A 20,907-nucleotide genomic window follows, 5' to 3' on the forward strand; every position below is an offset into this window, starting at 1 on the left:
TTGTCAGCCACCTTTGCGGCTTTGTGACGTCTTTTCAGTTGGTCTCTTTAGCTGAAGTTTTTAAACGTATTTTCAAAAAAAAAAATTTTGGAGGTGGGTGCGATGGCGTTAAAAAGCATGGCTTGGTGCAAGAGACATTTACCTAGAACTACGACATTTGCATATCTTGTAAGGCCCGCCAGCATCTACAAATGCAACAAAATCTCAGCTAGGAAGAGGTCAAAGGTCTTCTCCCTTGTAAGCTCAGAGGGAAGGCAGATCCTAGCACTATCATGCAAACCAAGTGTTCTATGCACAGAATGAAAGCGAAAAAGATAATGACTCTGGGCCTATCACCCAGACTGGAGACCTAGTAGTCAAGGGAATGAATTCTTCTCTTACATGGATAGAGACCCTTGAGTGTTTGGCAAAGCACACCGATCTTCCTGCTATTCCCAAAGGTATCGGACCCATGAAGATGCGAATATCGCCCCATTAATGCGCCACAAGTTGAACGAATCATCTTTTCAAACCACGGTGGTCGGTCTCTTGACACGGCTCCTACTGCCCATACCCTATTCAAAATCCAAAAATACTGCCCTAAGGTCTTCGATGAGGCTGAGGTATGGGTCAATGGCAGGATTAAGAGGAGATCTGATTTGAATGCAGAATTGTTCCAAGTCTTGATTGAGAGGAATGGATTCGTGCCGCGCCCCTGGAACTTTTTCAACACTGCCAGATAAGGCTGCTTTGAGACCCTGTGAGTTCTTGTGATAGGTTGTCTTAAATGGGAAGATCTTTCTTAATCCAAGTACCCCCACTATGTTGGGAACAGTAATCAATCCATCATGGCAGGACCTCGATATCGCACACTTCCTGGTCGATGCTCGATTAACCACATAGACAAGAATCAACACACCGCGTTAACCAGGGCAGCAGATACTGGGAACATCGACACAGTTCGATTTTTGCTGAACCGTGGAACAAAGCAAAATTAGCAGATTTGACCGCGTTGTGAGAGTAAGGGTCTCAACCTTTTTCGCCTTACAGGTAATGCCACCGAGCTGTCTACTGGGTAACATGTCATGTATATGCATGTGACCGTGACTAAATTGTGGATATTGTATATTTCAAACGTGTCATCTAAAACAAAAGGGCACTGTCCAAGCTGGAGAATCCTGCGGCTACACCACCTTCATTCACCTCTTTCCCTTTAGTCCTCAATAGATACCCGCCTTGTTCATTGTGTAAAATTTTCCCTGTGTTCTCCCAAAGAATCGTACCATAGACACCAAGCTCAGAGATGACATCTCCCCGAATGACCTCACCATCATTTCGCAAGGCAACATTCTGGGCATTGGCTGCAGGGTTGATGAGTTCCATAAGCACCCAGCCTCTCCAGTCAGATTCTGGAATGGAGTGCAAAAAGTCTGGGATGTCGGATTTGTAGACATTGTTGCCACCCCCCTCACGCTGTGGCTTGAGAACATGGTTCAGAGCTGTCTCTGGATTTAGGGCTAGATCGCGGCCTTGACTGTTGACAGACAGGTCATATTGCGGGGCGAAGGTATCTCGGACTCTTTCAACAAGGGTAGTTTCAATACCCTTTAAGAAGCTTGAGAGATGATCTGGTCCTGTCGGCTCTGCTAAGACCTGCTGGACTTTCTTGCAGCCAGACAGCTGATTGAGCACTGTAGGACACTTGATCGCCGCAGAGCGCTCCAAGTGAGTTCGGGCCAGCCAGTCACGGCTAGATTTGTATTCGTCTGGTGAATAGTAGGCTCGAAGATAAACAGTTGTTACCTCGAATGTTGAGTTGGGAGAGTGAGGCGGCTGGTACAACAACGGCCGCGAGGAGCTCGAGCTGGGAATGGATGTCTGATCCAAGACATCGACGCTAGCCACACGGAACACTGGGATGTTGTGAACTGTCTTGAGCTGTGTCGAGAGTGCATGCTGATCAAAAACGTTCCTTTCCGTCTCCTGGACTATGAAGAGAATACAAAGAGGAAGGGCCGGGGTGGACTTGGACACTCCATAGGCCTCATGAGCTGCTGCCAAACCTGCTGAGAGCGTTTCCACTGCGTTGTTCTCTGCTGGAGTTTCGGATTGTAGCAGGGGATGGGCCGGATAATTGATTGATGAACCCGGCGGCGAGGCCAGAAGCTCGGTATGCATTTTTCGCACAAGAGCTGAAAGACCTCCAAAAGATGACGAGATCGTGTTGAACTCAACCTGCTTTAGAGCCGGAGCGCCCGTAGGCAGAATATGGGCCATATAATCGGACCGGAAGAGGCCCAATGACAGGTTCTGAACATATCCCTCTTTTCGCACGTCCAGATGAACCTTCCACAAATTCGAGACAAAGTCATCAACTTCAATAAGCCTGCAAATGGCCAATAATCAGCAATGAACCGTGCTAGACCAGTAAATTCCCTACCCTTCCACGATATTTCCTAGCCATTCTTCATTGCATGTAATCATAGCATAAAGTTCGTTGTAGATCTCTTGGAGAGCAGTCGCTTCCTCGAAGCAAACTCTGGGAAATGGACTGGGGAACAACGTCACTGGCGCATTTGTAGCCAGCACCCCATTCGAATCTACCCCAGTTGGGATGATTGCTGGGGATGGTCGAACAGCAAGACCGTTTTGGATAGCCCAGTCTTTCACAGATGTGACAAGAAACTTTTGTTGAGCTGGCGACAAGTCTGGCGGATAGTTGTTATAAATTGATTCTGCCATATTGCTAGCGAGCAGGAATTGATTTATTAAGGTATGTTGCTTCCCAAGTTGCGTAGACTTTTCAAAGAATCCAACCTCACCAAGTCTGGGCCTAGGGGATTCTGGGGATTTGTAATTGGCGGGGCATTTATTGACACCTGAGGCATAAAGATACTGGACGAGAGCGCGAGACCGCCCGCTCGTCCCGCCTTCCCTTTTGAGAATAATTGGCTTCGTTTTAGTCCAATGCACCTCACCGCCTAAAAAAAACTGGCACTAAAAATGAGCTTCAAGTACAACACAGATTGGGAAGAAAGAGGGTTGTGGACAGGTTTACTTTTGATATCCCTCCCTCTTTTCTTTTGCTTCTCTTCTATCTTATCCTCTGCTTTTACCCAAAGTTTCTTTCAAGGATCGCCCCTCGTTCACTTTTCTTCGAGGTAGCCTTAGTTCAATCCTTCATAGAAATTTCAAATTAAGCTCAGTTTTTACATGAGTCTCAGTCTTCACTATTCACCTCTGACTTGCATTGGGGGCCTTTTCATGATAAGTCAAGCTTATGTTCGCCCCAAAACTGTCCCTTCTCCAATCGCGTCCACAAATGCGCGCCTGACACATCCAGACCGCCCGCTAATCCAGTCCAGGCCCCCAAGAAAACATGTCTTCAACCAAAGACCCTTGGGACTGGACAGTCGACGAGACTGTCAAATTTCTCTGCCATGACGAGCCTGGTGACTGGTCGTACAATTTGGCTTGCCCGGATCTCGTGGCTCTGGAGATCTCTCTCCGAGAAAATTCCATCTCAGGCTTAATGTTTCTCGAGATCACAGACAATCATGTGAAAGAGCTAGGCATAAAGACTATTGCACAACGCCATTATGTCCTGAAAGCCAGTAAATGGTTGCAGCGACGATCGCCGAAGTACCAGTTGGAGCAGCAGCAGCAGCCTCCTCTTCGCAATCCTCCCAAAGCACTTCTCAACGAAGAGCAACTCTCACCAAAATGCAATAATGAGCCCATACACACCAACCCCCTTTTTGATGTTTCAGTTAACACCAACACCTCTCTTGATGATCCTGTCGGATCCACCATTCTTGGTCATTCCTCCAACCTCACCCCTCTTCTCGATGGGCTTTCACCGGCCCATACAGAGAGAAAGAAACCTCGTCGGATGGAGACCACTATCGTTGAAAGACCGCCCATATTATCTCTCATGGAGGCACGCTCCCCCCACGAACTACCTGCTCCGAAGTGCGCCTTTGGGAACGATGCTTTTTTTGACCATCTTGTGAAGGCTTATCCCCCAAACGATGCTGATGTTCTCTCATCTCTTGGGGAATCCAGCTCTGAGGGTGAATATGATACAGAGACTCGTGAGGAAATGCAAGAGGATGAAGGGCAATCCTACCTGGACATTCCCCCGGATGCTTCGGGGACTCTGGAAGATGCCGAGTTCAACGAAATCGTCGATGAATACATTGATTCACGGAGATCCCAGTTCGTCGAAACTCGGTTACCAAAAGAGCAGCCGAAAGCGCTTCAAATTTGGATCAGAGGTCAAAAGTTCCCGAGCATGAAAAGCCAAATTTCGGCACGGGTCGCCCACCTGGAGAAACGGTGTCAAGCACTTCGCCAAGCACTCGCTGAGGCGCAACACTCAACACGCTCGTCTTTAATCCAAGCATGTGCATGCCTCGACCCCACCGTGATTGACATTTGCTTAGATGAATGGAAGCTTTCCGTTCTCGATCAAACTACCTCGCCGGCAAAGGTTGCTCATCCTCCACGACCCCCGCGGCCAAAAAAGTCCAAGGTAAATTCAGACGGCGAAGAGACTTTAGACTCGGATTCAGATTCCGTGCACGACACCGGAGAAGAGACTCTGAGTTTAGATTCGGATTCCGTGCGTGAGATCGGAGAAGATGAGGATGATGAATCATCAGAACAATCGGAAGACAGTCTTGCTCCTGTCCTTATATCTGATGTTGAAGACGGTGAGATTGCACAGGATGAAGAGGAGCCACGTCCTCGCGCAGCTTATCAATATGGACCGTTCCGCGACTACTCTTCAGATGAGGACCTCAGCCATCTTTTCTACAAAGAAGAGAATTACGAGCCCCCAGCCGCGAAAAGGCGCCGCCTGGAGAAAAACAGCCCCATCCAAGATCACCCAAGTTCAACACTGATGCCTATGAAAATTCTCCCGTTTGATCGGGACGTGGCCCTGTACTCGAAGGAATGTGAATCAGAGGATCAAATGGCAGCAAACGCCTGTCCCATCAGCCCGACGCGCCTCAACACACATGAGTTTATTGACTTGACGAGTGACAACGGCAGTGAAACTGATGAGGCTTTGTGTGTTTTTGACCATGTCTGTTCTATGATGTGGAGAATCATTGAGGAGAGTGGAAACCGACTTCACCTGGTAGCGAAGGCCCTCACGGGTCTGCCGAACAACCGGATCAATGAGCTTTCCACATTCCTCGGATCTTATATGTCCTGCCTTTATCGAGAATATGCGCGAGATGCGCTCAAACACATGTCCGACGATTCATCAGTGATCGAGGAAATGGATCCCGAGGAGAGCCATTCTGCAATGTTAATGACCGCCATGTTTGTGTCCTGGATTAATCTTATTCAAGTCCCTCATGGCGCCTTTACAGCAAAAGAAGTCAATGCTGCGCTTGTGATGATAGAAAAGGACGATGAAGATCAATTTGCATCATTCTTGAACTGCCTCAATGACCTTCTCAAAGAATACAAGAGATGGCTAACTTTTCCACTTCGTGTTCAATCCGACGAATCGAGCCCAGATATTCAGCGCAACCGCGGCAAGTGGAAATTGACCGACGTCAAAATCACGCTGACTCGGGCTCAGAAGGAAGGCCAAGAACGGCAGAACAAACAAGCTGAAGCTAAAAGAGCATTGCTTGCGTCTCGATTTGCCCGAGGACACGTTGGGAAAGAAAATCCACCAAGGCCGGTTTCTTTCCGGATTCCCATGATATGCCTGGACCCCTACATCGCGCAATATGTCAAATCCTACCAGCTCTCTGGAATTCAATTTATGTTCCGAGAAATTATCGAGAACAAAAGAGAAGAAGGGTGTTTGCTAGCCCACACTATGGGGTTGGGCAAGACGATGCAAGTGTGAGTTCTGATCATCATAATACTGACCAGTTCGTTAGAACCCAGCTAACTCCTGTCTGCTCAGAATATCACTTCTTGTTACCATCTCCAATGCAGGAGCATCAGAAGACCCGTCAATTCGTGATCAAATTCCTGAACAGTTGCGACAGTCAAAAACTCTGCTCCTGTGCCCAGCATCCCTGATCCAAAACTGGTGTGATGAGTTTGAAATGTGGTCCCCCCAGAACCACAATCTTGGCAAGGTTCGGTCAATTCCGGCAACAAACCCGACCCTTGACCGAACCCAAGAGATTTGCACATGGAACGATGAGGGTGGTATACTGATACTCAGCTACAACATCTTCCGTAATATTGTCAAGGAAAAAGCAGAAACAAATGAGGACCAGTCACAGCAACCGGCCAACGAAATGGTCAAGAGCTGGGTGTTGAACAGCCCAACTCTTGTTGTGGTCGACGAAGCTCAGAATTTGCGCAACCATGAAAGCCAGATTGCCGAGGCAGCATCCCGCTTGCGCACAAGAAAACGGATTGCCCTCACTGGCACTCCGATATCCAATGGGTTAGAAGATTACTATTGGATGGTGGATTGGGTTGCCCCCCAGTACCTGGGAGAGTTTCCCGATTTCAATGATCAATTCATCAAGCCAATCGAAAATGGCTCGCAGATTGACAGCACCAAATCTGACCGAAGAGAGGCGCTCCAGCGCCAGGAGCTGTTCCTTCGCATCATCAATCCCAAAGTACAGCGAGCGGACATGTCCGCACTAACAAACGACCTGCCACCGAAGTACGAGTACTCTGTTTACTTCGAGCCGACAACCCTCCAAAAAGCTGTGTACAACATCTTAATCAAAGGTGTAGCACAAAACGAAGCGGGTGTCCGCTCGGAGCTTATGTCTTGGCTCCCTCTTCTCAAGCTTTGCTGTAACCACCCGGCCCTTTTCAAGACGGATCTAGAGTCCCGGAAGACCAAAAGTGCATGTGGCAAGCAAATAAGTCCTAGCAGTGATGCTCCCGTTGCCATTCTCGGCTTTAGCATGCCCGTCGAACCGCAAGTCATGCCAAGGTCAATGCTATCTGAACTAGATGATGTGTTCAAGGACATTCCTAACTTGCTGGATCCCGGCTTATCCAGCCGAGTGGCAATTCTCAATGAGATTCTCGATCAGGCAATCGCAATTGGGGACAAAATCCTCGTCTTTTCCTCCAGCATTCCAACACTGAAGTATCTGGCGGAAGTGATGGACGGAGCGCAGAGAAAGTATGCTCTCCTACAGGGCAACGTGACTCCGGCTCAGCGTCCCGAGGTAGTTCGGAGATTCAACAACGATCCCTCGACCTACGTCTTTCTTATTTCTACCAAAGCTGGTGGCCTTGGCTTGAACATTCAGGCTGCGAACCGAGTTGTCATTTTCGATTTCCAGTTCAACCCTACATGGGAACAGCAGGCAATCGGACGTGCCTACCGCATTGGGCAAAAGAAGAAAGTCTTTGTATACCGAATGGTCGCTGCTGGAACGGTCGAGGAGAAGATCTATAATAAGACGATCTTTAAGAGCCAGCTTGCTAGCCGTCTTCTTGACGATGAGCATGTTGCTCGTATGGGTTCCAAAGCGCTAGAACGATATCTGGTTCCCTGGCAAGCGAGCGTCCATAAAGGCGGAATTGATGAAACTGCATTCGCAACGGATCCCCAGATGATGGGGAGACTGAAGGCTAAGTGTGGCGAGTCAATTTTGAGCGCCAAACTCTGTGTTGATGAAATTGACCCAGAAGACCGATTGACAGCACAAGAGCAGCAATCCGTGGAGGATCAGTTGAAACTGAGACGTCTACATTTTGAATCCTTGGGATCATGAGCTTTCTTCGGTCGTCCCCCTTCTTGTTTCTTTTGTTTTTATTCTTTCCCTTCTTGGTTTGAGTGATACCCCATATGTATGTTGGCAATGAAATGAACGATTGTTTTGCAACTTTTTCCCTAGTAAACAAAAACGTATAGTGGCGAGATCCTTGAGAGATTTCTGCATTCATCAATACAGAAATGAACGCAGAATCGTAATAAAGGGAGCAAGAAATAACCAACAGGCAAAGCTTACGAATCCTTACAGAGAAGCAATGCGCAAGTGTCACAAACGCAGCTTTCTGTCTATCAACTCCACCTCCTCTCCCAATGCTTATTTGCATTTACGAAGACGGCACCCTCAGAGAACAGAAGGCCATTCATCATACCGGCGTCTTCATAGTGGGCGTGAGATTCAGATTTGATGGACAAAAAAATCGAAGTGATAAGGCTATGAAATTAACAGACATCCTAGTTTAAATTATTTGACGCGTTTTGGGCCAGCTCGGGAGTGAAATCCGGAGTAGTTACGTTCAAAATGACATACACAAAGCGTACGCCGTATGGACTGCGTCATCAGGGCGATCCGTGTATTTTTTCGGGCATTCCACCCTGTTTTTGACCGGGTATTGTACTCCTTGCAACACATGGGTTTCGACATTTAGCCTTGAGAGTGTGCTCAAACTTCTACAGAGATGATGCCAAAAATTGACTAAGATGTTCGATAATCGAGCATCGTACGTCGGAGTACATCTAGACGTATGACCCGACTTCCCCTACCTTGCATTGTTTTCGATGGGTTTCTCCTTGCGTGCAGCTTAGTTCTCCGAGGAGCAGGGAATCCCAAATCATAGTACGGATATCGGTTGAACTGTTTATCCGCTTTGCCGGCTGCTCGACACCTGCCATTCCATGGTCTCCACTCATTGATCATTGGTCAATAAATCAACCACCTCTCAAATATCCACTCCACTCATTACGGTCATGTCGGATCCGGTTGATTGCAAGGCTTTGTTTCTGAAAGCCGAGGAGGAAAGGAGGCAGGAGAAGACGCTGCGAGATAAAGCAGAAGAGGAGAGAAAACAAGAGCAGGAACGAAATCGCCAGACTACCTTCGAAGAATCTATCCAGCACTGTCATGATCTTCTTTCGAAGCCCTTGAAAGCTGCCAATACCGCCCAGTCTACCACTGGCAAGATTCCACCACCTACTGGCAAGTCCTGCCCACTACGGCTGGAACCCTGGACGGATTGCGCTATCAGGCAACAGGAAATCTACAACTTGGTTTGTCACTACTTAAAACCATGGGGTAAAGTTGCGCCACGCCTGTTCGCACCGGTAATTGAGCTGGAGGGCTTAGGGCTTAGGGCGTGCTAAAACCCTCGATGATCATTGGATCGAACAAGTGATAGAATGATAACACCGTTCTCTTCTCCTTGGTATGAGTCAACTGTCAAAATTTTGATATACGCTTTGGAGACATTTCGTTCTGTGATTTCTTTCGCATGATCAACTTCCGTTGGCCATTATAGAACGTGAGGACAGTGATACTGGCTGGTGGGACTTGGTTCATCACAAGGTAAGGAGATTGACCACCATCGATGCCTCAAAATCGTTGACCTTGGACAATAGATTGTCGTTACTTTCATGCGCTGTGTGATCGAAGAAAAAAAAACGTTTGTCTCCCATGCCAGGAACCAAAGGGTGATCCTCAACAGACGGATGGTCACGAAGAATATCCCCATACATAGGTGCTACGAGCTTTCTGATTTCTGGCACCATTCGTCTTTGCTCTTGAAGCATGGTGTACGGCATTTCATTTGTCATTAGACGTTCAAACATGGAGACATCGAGGTTGAAAGGATTGCCGCAGAGCTCATAGTCGGCACATTGACCCTTGAGCTGCTGGTGATCACCAACAAGAATAAGATGCTGAAGTGATGGAAGGCAAGCAACTGCAAATGGGGCTTCAAGTATTTCTGCTGCCTCCTCAATCAAGATGACCCGGGGTTTCAAACTCGAGACCAATCCTCTATATTTGCTCAGACCCGTGGTGGTCATGCCAATTATCTTCGCCTCCTGTAGAATACAGAAATCTCGTTCAAACCTACCAATTTGAAAATTGGCAGAGCAGTCTTGGTAAGTTTGAGCAAGGCGCTGCACATGTTCTTCCAGAATCGCGATCAGCTGCTGACGCAGGTATTCATAAACGGCACCGCGATATCTCTTGTGAATCTTATAAAAGTCATTCTCTTTTAAAAGACTTTCGACCGTGGCCCGGGAGATTCTGGCAGTGTTGGAGCTACAAAGACCAGGCGACAATGGGAAAAACCGTGTTCTGAAAGATGACCAATCATCTTCATGTCCTCCATGTTCGACTTCAATTTCCTTCAGTTGCTCATATTCCAGGTCGCTATCATCATCAATGAACCCGAAGTCACCGGCGTATTCGGATTGAAATTCCCTCACGCTGCCTGCAAGCCAAGCCGCCAAAGGATCGGTATTTGCGGGGGTGTTAGATTGCTGCCATATATGTGCAGTTTCCTGCAAGGAATCAACCTGGTCTTGGCTCAAAAGACCATTTTCCAAAAATAGAGATGCTTCAAGAGGCCTGCTGTTGTTTGATCGCGCAAGTGGTTTTAGGAGCTTGTCAAGCTCAGCCGCGATTTTGTTCTGTTTCTTTCTCATTGGAGTCATCAAGCCCCCCTCAATTTTCAACAGACCATCATTTTGCCTGATCTCATAGGGGGTGCGCTTACGGATTTCAGGATCAGAGGTTCTTCCACCTAGTCGCACATAGTTTTTCTCAAACACCGAGATATGCTTGATCAGTTGATCGAGAGCATGGTTAGTTTGAGCGGCAATTATAATCGGCGGATCCGTAGGCGCTTTATTTGAGAGCATCATCCGCAGAGCAGCAATGGAGGTAAAGGTCTTACCTGTTCCAGGAGGGCCCTGAATGATGGCCAGTCTTTTAGTCAACATACGATTCAGGGCTGACCATTGGGATGCATCTAGCTTTCCCATTGGCTGCGAGGGCCATTGTTTGAGGATGTCATACTTTTTGGTGATATCGAGCACAGAGGTTTCAGACAATGTTGTGAAGTCCATGCACGGCGCGGTGTGGATGTATTGCGGTGCATCAATATCTCCTACCAGACTGCAGATTTGTCCATTCAATGGAAAAATAGATAAGGTTAAATAATCCTTCCAATACGGCTATGCTGGTTTGTCGCCTGACCTTTCCTTTGACAACTTTTGCAGTGCTGTCAAGGTGTGTCGGCTAGCCTCAAAATATCCCGCTCGAGCCTCAACCATAATCCATTCTTGCCTATTGCGGTATAATGGTCAGTATCGTCATTTCCTGATTACTCATAAGATCATATCCTTACTGTGGATCAACCTCGATCTCGTCGGGTAAAGCCAAAGAGATCGACCTCTGGGGGGTCTTTCTCAATCGCTTCCAGCAGCCGACAAGCCACGACAGTGATAACACATTTGCTTGAGAATGCATTATTCTTGAGAGTCAAGGCAACAACTGCTCCAGTATTAAGACGGTTAGAGTATGTCCAGGCAATATTTTTGCCCGCACGGCGAATGGAGAATTGGATTTGCAACGCTAAGCCTGCGCGGGCTAGGGTAATACCGACAACGAAGACCTTTCAATTAAAAGAGTATGAAAATCAGAATCTGTAATCTTGAACTTCAAGGGATTTCTCTACAGTATCATTACTCACCTTCTCGTAGATGGAGACATCTGGAGTATCTTTCACAAAAGGATCAGCGCGAACTCGGGCCACAGCATTTCGGAGTGGTGCAACTGAGTCCTCTCGGATCAAAGCATTATGGGCCTCTATGTATTCCTCTTTTGAAACCCACGGTTTTGAAATGCAGTTGGGGGTAAGAGCAACAACGTCTCCTGGTATGTCTGTCCCGAGGACTTCTTCGGCAGACGGAAGCTCTGGTTTGGTTTGCCAATGTTTCCAAGGGCCGTAGATTGGTAGATCCGGGTCAAAGTATTGACGGATTTCCAGATTAACAGGTTTGACCTGCTCCTAAGGCGGATATCCATATTGAAAGCGAAAATGGGACATGATTGTCTATGGAATGCGCGAAGTTAGCCGATATGTATTCCAGTAGATCTTTGACCAACCTCACCAAGACACTTTCCTACAATCGATGCTCCCACCCCCAAGAGTTTGATTCTCGGAAATTGACCTGCTGTAGTCTTTGGAGTAGTGAATGGGTATGGAGCATGTGAGTCTGTCGTGGAAAGTGGAAAGTGCGCGGGGAACGAAACGGCATAGACGATGTTGAAGTCAAACTCAGTGGAGAGTATATGTTATGTAGATGAGGTCAGACGAGCTTAGATACAAGGTGATAGAGTTGTGCATGAGAAGAGAATGAGGGAGGTAGTGAGAAGCGACTGAGATTGTCTGGACGGATGTCGATGAAAGAGGAAAGTGAATCGAAGTATAGAAAATGTTTGCTACAACTGAAATAGATTGGATTATGTGTATTTCACTGCCTACAATCTACCACCCTCTCCATACCGACGTATTTGATAGTACTGGGTTCGAAATGCATTTACTACATAGACCTCATGAGGTTCAATCTTCCATACAAATCCATTTTAGCCAGAGAATTTGGTTAAGCCTCAACCTCTTTAGGGAATTTTTGTTTCAAAGACATCTTCCTGGTTCCCATGATTGGTTCACAGTTCTTGATGCATGTGAATATGTAGCAAGATCCTGCTACACAATTTCTCAATTATTTCCACTCCAAGAATGGAAGTAGGTCTGAATTCCCATTCCTTGCTGTTCAGCCAATTAGCTTCTTATAGAGATACAGGTAACTAACACTCTATTGTGTAGGATCAGGTATTTCTAATGTGATAGATTGTACATTGTAGTGCCTAGGCAGTGTATGACTCGAGAGTTCTTGACGCTGATTGGTCGGTCCGCCAAGCATCGGATCCATGATCATTTTAAGCCGCGGCGTAACGCGACGCGCTCTCCTTTGTACTCTGGAGCCGGAACATAGTTCTGATCTCACGGTCATTTGCCTCATTTTCGTTTGCGTCGGAGCTGTTTGTTCAAAAGCTCCTAACCTCCAGCTTCAATTGCGCACAAACAGTGGCTACCCCACAACTCTGAACTGCCACGAGAGCCCCAGTCATCATGGCTTCACTGGAGGAAGAAGAGGACCGTGACATAGGAGGTATGACTATTCCTTGTTCCAATGGCCCACCGATCGATCTCAACCTTGCTAACTACCCCCGCGACTCCCCAGGCTCGCAGGACGGAAGCTCCGATAACGAGAACGACAACGATATGGACGACACTATGCGCGACGTCGATGATGGTGAGGGCGACAATGAAAATGATCAGTATCAAGACGGGGACGGTGACCAAGATCCCGATAGCCCCTCAAATGCAAGCCAGGTGTCGGAGGGCCCTGGCATGCAACAAACCACCAATGGCACTGGCGACAACATCGTGTTTGAACCGTTCTCCATCTATCACCCAAGTGTGCGCCCCGAATGCCTCACAGCCCGAATCTACGATGTGGTCCCAACCACAGCCGCGCCGCATGCCACCTCGATCAATGCCATTACAGCGACAGCCGATATGCGTTGGGTTTTCACCGGTGGATCGGATGGATTCGTGCGAAAGTATAACTGGGCAGACTCAATAAACAGCAAGCTCATGTTGACTGTGGCGCAAAGACACCCCTTCGTGGACAGTGTGGTCAAAGCGGGAGTCTTGATGACATATTGGGAGAGCACGGATGGCAGCCACCTATCGCCGGTGTACTCTTTGGCTAGCCATAGCGAAGGATTGTGGCTACTTTCTGGGTTAGAATCCGGGGCAATTCGTCTGCAAACTCTGCGCCACGAAGAGGGCAAGGAAATTGCGCTTCTGCGGCAACATACCTCGGCAGTGTCATCCCTGAACCTCACATCAGATGAAGAATCATTGCTATCTGGGGGCTGGGATAAACGGGTCTTTGACTGGGATCTGAATACTGGCCAAGCTAGACGAGCTTTCGGTGGCAGCGGCGGACAAATATCTGCTTTACAGATTCGACCAGAGTCCAGCCTTCCGGTCCCTAAGGATACAATCGAATCACAGCGGACCAATGGCACCTATACATCAAACTATGCCGCCCCTGGTACAGATAACTTCACCTTTATGGATACCTCCCACGACAATGGAGACGTGGGCCCGACCGAGAACCCGCAGGCGGGCTCCCCGGCCGACTCGCTCTTTGGTGGAGCAGACTCATTATTCGGTGACGCGGACGGTGGAGCTGCTGACATTGGTGAGCCATCCGGTGGAGCATTTGGAGTAGATGAGGACGACGAGTTTGGCCGCGCTTTAGCCAATGGAGCTATGCCGGATGCCGACGCACCAGGAGAAGTTGATGATGAAATGCCTGCCCAACCAGACGGGGGACAGGCACAAACCACACTCAATGCACTGTCCAAGCAAACAAATGCCCCTACAGGTGAGCCGGACCAGAAGACGGAGATAAGCGATGCAGACATCTCGACTGGCCCAGTGCAGCCGGCTGTCAATGGACTACCTAAAGCAGAGGATCTTGAGACACCTCCACCAGCTCCGGACTTCTCACACAATACACAACAAGAGCAAAGTGTGACGAGTGATAATATGTTCTTGGCTGCTTCAATTGATGGGACAATCCGGGTTTGGGACCGGCGACAGCTTGATCCCGTCGCCCGCATAACCCCCGATAATTCTCCTCCATGGTGTATGAATGCTTGTTGGTCCCCCGATGGAAATTACATATATGCCGGCCGACGAAATGGAACTGTCGAAGAATACAGTCTACACAAGGGTTTGAGAAATGCTGAACGGACTTTCAAGTTCCCACAGGGGAGTGGGCCGGTGACGGCACTTAAGGCCATGCCGAATGGGCGTCATCTTGTTTGGTGAGTAAAAGACCATGGTGCAACATAGAACCCATTTTCTAACTTTTCTTATGAACAGCGCCTCCCACGATATCCTCCGTCTCTATGATCTGCAAAACGTGCAAGCTGACCAGTCTTCTCGCCAACCCCCAGTCCCCTTCTTGATCATTCCTGGTCATCGGACGGGAACTATATCTCAGCTGTATATCGACAACGCATGCCGTTACATGATCTCTACTAGCGGTAATCGGGGCTGGGAAGGAAACACTACCGAAGTCCTCCTTGGTTATGAAATCGGTGTGCCGCAATAGGGAAAGCTATGAATGACGGAAATTTAAAAGCATAATGGACCATATTGACACATAATGAACGAAGATCATGACATGGAATTCTGAAGGTGAGAGAAATACATACAAATGAATTGAAACAGACAGTAAATACTTGTAGCCAAAAACCCAAATTGGGAAGTTGAAACGGTTGCCACATAAATATAAATCTACATGCTCACAAACACCAACGCCATTTCCCGCCATATTTACAACATGTACAAGACCATGTCACATGAGAATCAATAAATCATTGCTCGTCATGAATGATTTCGTCCAAATCCAATCCCTCACAAACTTCAGCTTGCTGGGATCGCCAGTTCCCAAAATGAGGATTGTTGGCCCACTTCACATGTCCATCACGATCGCTATCGAAATAAACATAGCCAGGCTGATTGGCATCCGCCGATTTCGCTGCTTTGGCAGCTCCCCGGGGCCCAACCACAAGGCTACCAAAACCAGGCAACGCCACATTCGGAACATGAGTCCTTGCCTCAATATTCCCATTCTCGATATTGTTGACGGTAATGAGATATACGGGCGGGAGGTCCGCCTCACGGTTTGCGCGAAGGGGCATAGGAATCCACGCCTCGTTGTTGTACGACTCTGGGCGATCCTTGTCGTGGCGGAGGGGCAGGGGTCGATCCAAGAGCATATCATCCAGTTTGCCTGTATCTAACAGTATACCAGGTGTTTGAAGATAGAGGACACTGTCATACTGCATGAACTGGATTTGGCCCAGGTGGAGCAGCTTGCTGTTTGTTGTTGAGTAGCCTGCAGCTGTGGCTGCTGACATGTCGATGGGGAGGAGCCAGATGTTGTATTCAGCACTTGCAGTGCGTAAGATAGATAATGCTTTGGTGGCAGATGCGCCCAATTTCTCGGTTGACATTCGGTCCCAATGCTCTGGGTACATGAAAAGGCGGTCCTGGACGTCTGTTCCATTTGTCGAGAGTTGTTTGAAGAAAAGGATTGCGGAGCAGATGTCTGATGGATCTGGTTCAGATAGCATTTGGAGATAGGCATAGTTTCCAAATGAGTCGTAATTGGGTTGCCTCCCAATGATAGGTACATCTTCATCAGCCCCATTCCCTGTGTCTGATACACCCCCTCGTTTTAGTGGCTTTTTGAATGCGGGGCCCGACTTATGTTTGGCTTTTTGTGCGGCTTCCTGGGGTTTCAAAGCATGTTGAATGTTCTTGACAGATTGCTGCTGCAGGACATACCCAGAGAGAAATAACAGTGCGGTAAATATGCAGATCACTCCCATCGACACAATGGCCGAAACTGAGGAGGATGTTAAAAGAACCATGGCAACAAGGGATGCTGCATAGGGTGGATTATGAGACTGTGATGAGACAAGATCAAAATTTTAGACATACAGGGCCCCCTGGACGAGGTTCAAAATATAGCCACCCTGGACTCTTAATCTCCAAGCATATCCTACTGTTGGGCTTTCATGACATCAGGTTGTGTACGTTGTCCACGCGACTATCGATAAGCAGTCTTGGCGGTATCACCTGAAAGCAGGTTGACCGAGATGGTTATTAATAGCCGGGCATTGATCATCGTCCGTTTATGATGTAGATATATGTCATTTGTAATTCCTGCTCAGGATGATAATCCAATCAATGATACAAGTCATTTCTCAGAAGAAGGCAGACTTCACATTTTTTTTTGGACCGACCACAGTGGTTAAGGCGGTAATAAAGGCGGTAGCCCCCCCCAAACCAGCATTATCGCAATGGCCTCCAAAAACTACCGTAGTCCTTTTTCGCTTCTCTTCGATGCCTTGGCATTTCAGCGTTTGCCCTCACTCCCAAAATGGCAGCTCATCGTGCCGATGCCAGCTCCTTCCTCGATAACCGTGGCTACAAGGGCCCTCTCATCCGTGGCGTCAACCCCGCGACGCTCTTTGAGAAAGCTGTGCGCGACCGCATCACCGACTCATACTACTGGAAGGAACAGTGCTTCGGTTTGAACGCAGCGACTCTATGTGATCGTGCAGTCGAATTGACCTCTATCGGTGGGACATACGGGGTATCTGAGAAACCCACCCCCTTCCTTTGCCTCGCATTCAAGCTCCTTCAGCTCGGGCCTGACCGAGACGTCATTCTCGAGCTACTCAATTACACCGACCCCGGCAGTGGTGACGAGGCAGAAAATCCAGATGATGCTCTCGTCAAGGATCGAGGCGACTTTAAATACCTCCGCGCTCTCGCGGCATTCTACGTGCGACTGACTTTCGACCCGGTCGACGTCTACAAAACCCTGGAGCCACTACTTCTTGATTACCGGAAACTGAAGCGACGGGTGCGCGACAATTTCACGCTTACCTACATGGATCAGTTTGTCGATGATCTTCTCACAAAAGACCGTGTCTGTGGTACCAGTCTCTGGAAGCTGCCGCCGCGATCACAACTGGAGGACTTGGATTTGCTGGATGAGCGAATCAGTCCTTGTGAGCCAGAAGACTGACGAATGTAATATGATTTTCAGCGCAAAAAAAACATAACTCCGGCGAAGGGGAAGAGGCTACTAGAAAAGACAAGACTAACACATCGGGTAATAGTGTGTTTTGTCTTGGTGGCTAGTGCTGTGCACTGTCCACAGGTGCTTCCCCCATAATCAAACAGTCATCTGCCGCCAAGCCTCGGGACTTTTTTACCCTTTGGAGCAACAGAAGGGCTTCCGCTTTGGTGCTCTTTTTCCCAGCTCTTTATCTCTTCTCATCTGACTGCAGAATCAAACCATTCATGACAAGGATTTTCTAGTTCTATGCATATTGCGCAGTGTAGTGAGTTATCAAATGAGCCATCACCTTCGAAAGATTGCAAGGTATACATCTCGAGTACGTCCTGATAGGTTCGTAAATCACAAAATGGTGTAACTGATCACATGTACCTTCTGTACATGGGCACAGAGATAGAACATACAGGGACGATAAGAACATCTGACAAGAGTAACACTATAAGCAGACACCAGCTTTACATCAAATGCTTGCAAGGTAGACATAGGAGAAGTCGGCCTAGACCTCTCTCCCCACGCCTAACTCAGCAAATCCAATCGAAGGCAGATGACCAAAGCAGCTATATGACGCGTGTCTCTTGTCACCCTATATGGATACGAATTTCACACCGCGTCGGACATCCGTCCTCCAAGGGCAACGATATCCGAACCTGATTTGCGAACTGTTGGCCCGGAGAGTACTTATTCACCCTGCCCCCCGTCCGTTCATGAGTCGAAACTTACTATTACGAAGCCTGCCCTCTAGGAACCACATAAATTGAATCGCCATCGTCGTCCAGTTGCCCTAACTCGCATGGATTGGGCAGCTATGCACTTTCTGTCAATCCCAGAAAATCTTTGGCGAGTTGGATTCATTTTACGAGCTGCCACGGGAGTCTATGCTGTCATTACTTGGACATTCGGCAGATTTCTCTTAATTAAACTAACGCAGCGTGGTCAAGAATCTTCAACTTCCCGAACCTCACTGCGGTCCTTCTCCCCGGACAAGAAAGCTCGAACAAGCCCAACTATCCCTCCTAGCTATGACACTGTTCTGCCCCCCCCCCCCCCCCCCCATCAACGCAGATATACGCTTGCAGACCTTTATAGTGATACCGCACCCGGACGCGACGTGCATGAAGATGAAGTGCGCCGGAAGATTCTACCCATGAGCGCCAACTATCAAGACAGCCCGTGCGACCAATACACACCGAGATGGGATTCCCCGTGGCAGAGGTCAAAGGACTTGGAGACTTTCCGGACTATGCGACTTTAAGTGGGGTTCCACTTCCCAGCCCGTATCCCCAGTTCAACATCGAAAAGGCGCTACCTCGCCCATATCGTCCATTCTGGTGGGCGTATCACCAAACGATGTGTGAGTTCCATAGAAAGTCGAAGAAGCGCGATTCAACACTAATGCACCGGTCAATTCTTAAACAGCCTTGACCAAGCTCGAAACAGACTGGTGGATCGAGCTAGAAAGTACATACAAAAGCCGCATTGCCCAGCGCAAAGAACTTTACACCAAACATGGAAATGAGATCCTCGACGCCATGCCGGGCTCTGAGCTTGCATGCAAGGAGTTGATGGAGATGGTTTTGCAGTTTATCTGCGCCCGATACCCGCATTACTTCACCCTGGTTGACAAGCGCGTATTGCAGAACAAGATCCTCGGTACCGAGCAGGACATCAAATCCAAGCCCCCTCTGGAATTCCTTTTAGACAACGTACCAGAGGACTTCGCAATCATGCTTCGCGACGATACGACGGGATTCTACTTCCTGCGAGCGGCGGTGATTTGCTCCGCGATGGGGTGGAATGTCGCGTCGAAAGTTGGAAAGCAGTTGGATGAGATTCACGAGTCGATTCCGGATTATATGGAGAAGATGCAGTTCTCGATGGATCGGTATGTTGGTGGATTTCTGCGAGATTGGATGTTCAACCACTTCTGACACGAGAGTTGGGCTTAGCTTTTTCGCTAAGATGCCGACTCAGAAACCAATCCAACGAGGCTCTTGGAGCCTGGAAATTGGACAGCCTTTGTGCACGCCACCCGGGGACCCTCATGAGCTGCAGCGGTTCTCTCAGCGGGCTGATTTGACTATCGACGAGTGTCACCTGCGGGTGGACTGGCAGACTCTCCGGCGCCTTCCGTTGTCAGGTGCAGTGGTTTTCAATTTCAAGGCGCTTTTTACCCCGGTAACGGAATTCCGGGAGGAACCTGGCGTACCTAGTTTAGTGGTGAAACTTTTAACAGAAGGAACGAAGAACCTCATGGATTATAAAGGTGTTTGGCATCTTCAGCATGTTGTACTTCTCACGTTGGAGGAATGGATGGAGGAGCAGAAGGAGAATGGGTTAGTTCCGCAAGATTAGGAAGTATCTACTCTGGATGATAGTCCGTGGTTCAAGGGTTGGCGAGAGAAATGGCACCGGCAGCAGGAATTTTAGCGGGTTGATTTGTAACAGTTCGCTAGCACTATTCCTTTGATTGAATATTCAAAAGGGTGTTTGAGGAAGAAGGAATCACTCACCGAAGAGAAAATCTGGGGTGCATAGTAGAGCACGGCATTAATGCCAGTGAACTGCTGGAAAACCGTCATACCGCAACCGAGCGGTAGGCGCTTGAACATGTTGGAGGCAAACAGGGCTTTCCAGGGAGTCAGTGCACCTCCAGACCCAATTACCTCATTCTCAGTCTCTTCATCAAACATCACAGCAGCCTTGATCTCAAGGTACTCAGCGCGAACAAGTGGATCGTTCACAGGCAGTCGCCGCAGCCTGGAAATGGACTCCTGGGCATCCTCATCACGGTGCTTCATCATCAACCAACGTGGTGAGAAGGGAAAGAAGAAGAGACCGAAGAACAGAATCCAAGCTGGGATAATCTGTAAAGCCAAAGGAAGTCTCCACGCGATAGTCTTCTGACCCAAACAGGTATGGCCGTGGTTCTGAGCGGCATTGTACTTCCCGTCACTCAGGTACGGATTCGATATACCCTCCGGCTGACAGGTGTTGCCGCCGACGAACTGCATACCATAGTCGAGCCAGAAGGAAATGGCAGTACCGACAGTGATGGACAACTGCTGGAGGGAAACAAGCGATCCACGTAGCTCAGGGGGAGCAATCTCGGCTTGGTACAGTGGGATAACCATACTGAACATACCGATGCCAAGACCACCAATGATTCTGCCGGCGAAGAAGTACGCAGGATTCTGTGCACCGGCCTGGAGACCAGTGCCCAGGGTGAAGATGATGACAGCAACCATCATGGCATACTTACGGGAGATACGATCTGCGAGAATCCCGTTGATCAAAGCCCCAGCCCAGGCACCGAGCTCGAGCGCTGACACCAACCAACCCTGGATCGTGGAACCCTTGAATGTGGGGAAGTGATTTTCGAAGTTCTCCATGACGAGAACAGGATCCATCACACCCTAATCGTAACC

The 20,907-nt window shown here is 48.5% G+C and overlaps 10 protein-coding genes across 10 annotated transcripts; 5 read left to right on the forward strand and 5 right to left on the reverse strand.

Moving 5' to 3' along the window:
- Positions 1–1,122: 1,122 nt before the first annotated feature.
- On the reverse strand, positions 1,123–2,721 carry Pdw03_7301 (Glutathione synthetase, putative; the record flags this gene model as incomplete). The annotated part of the gene is made up of 2 exons (XM_014678548.1): positions 1,123–2,365; positions 2,420–2,721. 2 exons carry the CDS (start codon positions 2,719–2,721, stop codon positions 1,123–1,125), a joined length of 1,545 nt encoding a protein of 514 aa, XP_014534034.1.
- A 637-nt stretch (positions 2,722–3,358) lies between these two features.
- Pdw03_7302 (SNF2 family helicase/ATPase, putative) lies at positions 3,359–7,709 on the forward strand (the record flags this gene model as incomplete). The annotated part of the gene is made up of 2 exons (XM_014678547.1): positions 3,359–5,850; positions 5,915–7,709. The coding sequence occupies 2 exons, from the start codon at positions 3,359–3,361 to the stop codon at positions 7,707–7,709; spliced, it is 4,287 nt and encodes a 1,428-aa protein (XP_014534033.1).
- Positions 7,710–8,674: 965 nt separating this feature from the next.
- On the forward strand, positions 8,675–9,350 carry Pdw03_7303 (putative mitochondrial chaperone BCS1-B; the record flags this gene model as incomplete). The annotated part of the gene is made up of 3 exons (XM_066101614.1): positions 8,675–8,974; positions 9,223–9,269; positions 9,323–9,350. The coding sequence occupies 3 exons, from the start codon at positions 8,675–8,677 to the stop codon at positions 9,348–9,350; spliced, it is 375 nt and encodes a 124-aa protein (XP_065956697.1).
- A 94-nt stretch (positions 9,351–9,444) lies between these two features.
- Pdw03_7304 (DEAD box helicase involved in nonsense mediated decay, putative) lies at positions 9,445–10,801 on the reverse strand (the record flags this gene model as incomplete). The annotated part of the gene is made up of 2 exons (XM_066101615.1): positions 9,445–9,455; positions 9,523–10,801. 2 exons carry the CDS (start codon positions 10,799–10,801, stop codon positions 9,445–9,447), a joined length of 1,290 nt encoding a protein of 429 aa, XP_065956698.1.
- A 287-nt stretch (positions 10,802–11,088) lies between these two features.
- Pdw03_7305 (Helicase required for RNAi-mediated heterochromatin assembly 1) lies at positions 11,089–11,762 on the reverse strand (the record flags this gene model as incomplete). Its single annotated transcript, XM_066101616.1, has 3 exons — positions 11,089–11,349; positions 11,428–11,510; positions 11,570–11,762. The coding sequence occupies 3 exons, from the start codon at positions 11,760–11,762 to the stop codon at positions 11,089–11,091; spliced, it is 537 nt and encodes a 178-aa protein (XP_065956699.1).
- A 1,108-nt stretch (positions 11,763–12,870) lies between these two features.
- Pdw03_7306 (Transcription factor (SPT8), putative) lies at positions 12,871–14,935 on the forward strand (the record flags this gene model as incomplete). Its single annotated transcript, XM_066101617.1, has 3 exons — positions 12,871–12,910; positions 12,983–14,645; positions 14,704–14,935. 3 exons carry the CDS (start codon positions 12,871–12,873, stop codon positions 14,933–14,935), a joined length of 1,935 nt encoding a protein of 644 aa, XP_065956700.1.
- Positions 14,936–15,200: 265 nt separating this feature from the next.
- Pdw03_7307 (glucose N-acetyltransferase 1) lies at positions 15,201–16,262 on the reverse strand (the record flags this gene model as incomplete). Its single annotated transcript, XM_014678543.2, has 1 exon — positions 15,201–16,262. The coding sequence occupies one exon, from the start codon at positions 16,260–16,262 to the stop codon at positions 15,201–15,203; it is 1,062 nt and encodes a 353-aa protein (XP_014534029.2).
- A 512-nt stretch (positions 16,263–16,774) lies between these two features.
- Positions 16,775–17,428, forward strand: Pdw03_7308 (RNA binding protein, putative; the record flags this gene model as incomplete). Its single annotated transcript, XM_014678542.1, has 1 exon — positions 16,775–17,428. One exon carries the CDS (start codon positions 16,775–16,777, stop codon positions 17,426–17,428), a length of 654 nt encoding a protein of 217 aa, XP_014534028.1.
- Positions 17,429–18,673: 1,245 nt separating this feature from the next.
- Positions 18,674–19,834, forward strand: Pdw03_7309 (HRQ family protein; the record flags this gene model as incomplete). Its single annotated transcript, XM_014678541.1, has 3 exons — positions 18,674–18,833; positions 18,899–19,364; positions 19,429–19,834. 3 exons carry the CDS (start codon positions 18,674–18,676, stop codon positions 19,832–19,834), a joined length of 1,032 nt encoding a protein of 343 aa, XP_014534027.1.
- Positions 19,835–19,905: 71 nt separating this feature from the next.
- Pdw03_7310 (Major facilitator superfamily domain, general substrate transporter) lies at positions 19,906–20,871 on the reverse strand (the record flags this gene model as incomplete). Its single annotated transcript, XM_014678540.1, has 1 exon — positions 19,906–20,871. One exon carries the CDS (start codon positions 20,869–20,871, stop codon positions 19,906–19,908), a length of 966 nt encoding a protein of 321 aa, XP_014534026.1.
- Between the last annotated feature and the right edge of the window lie 36 nt (positions 20,872–20,907).

Source organism: Penicillium digitatum, chromosome 2 (assembly GCF_016767815.1).
Source record: "Penicillium digitatum chromosome 2, complete sequence".
Classification (NCBI taxonomy): Eukaryota; Fungi; Ascomycota; class Eurotiomycetes; order Eurotiales; family Aspergillaceae; genus Penicillium; species Penicillium digitatum.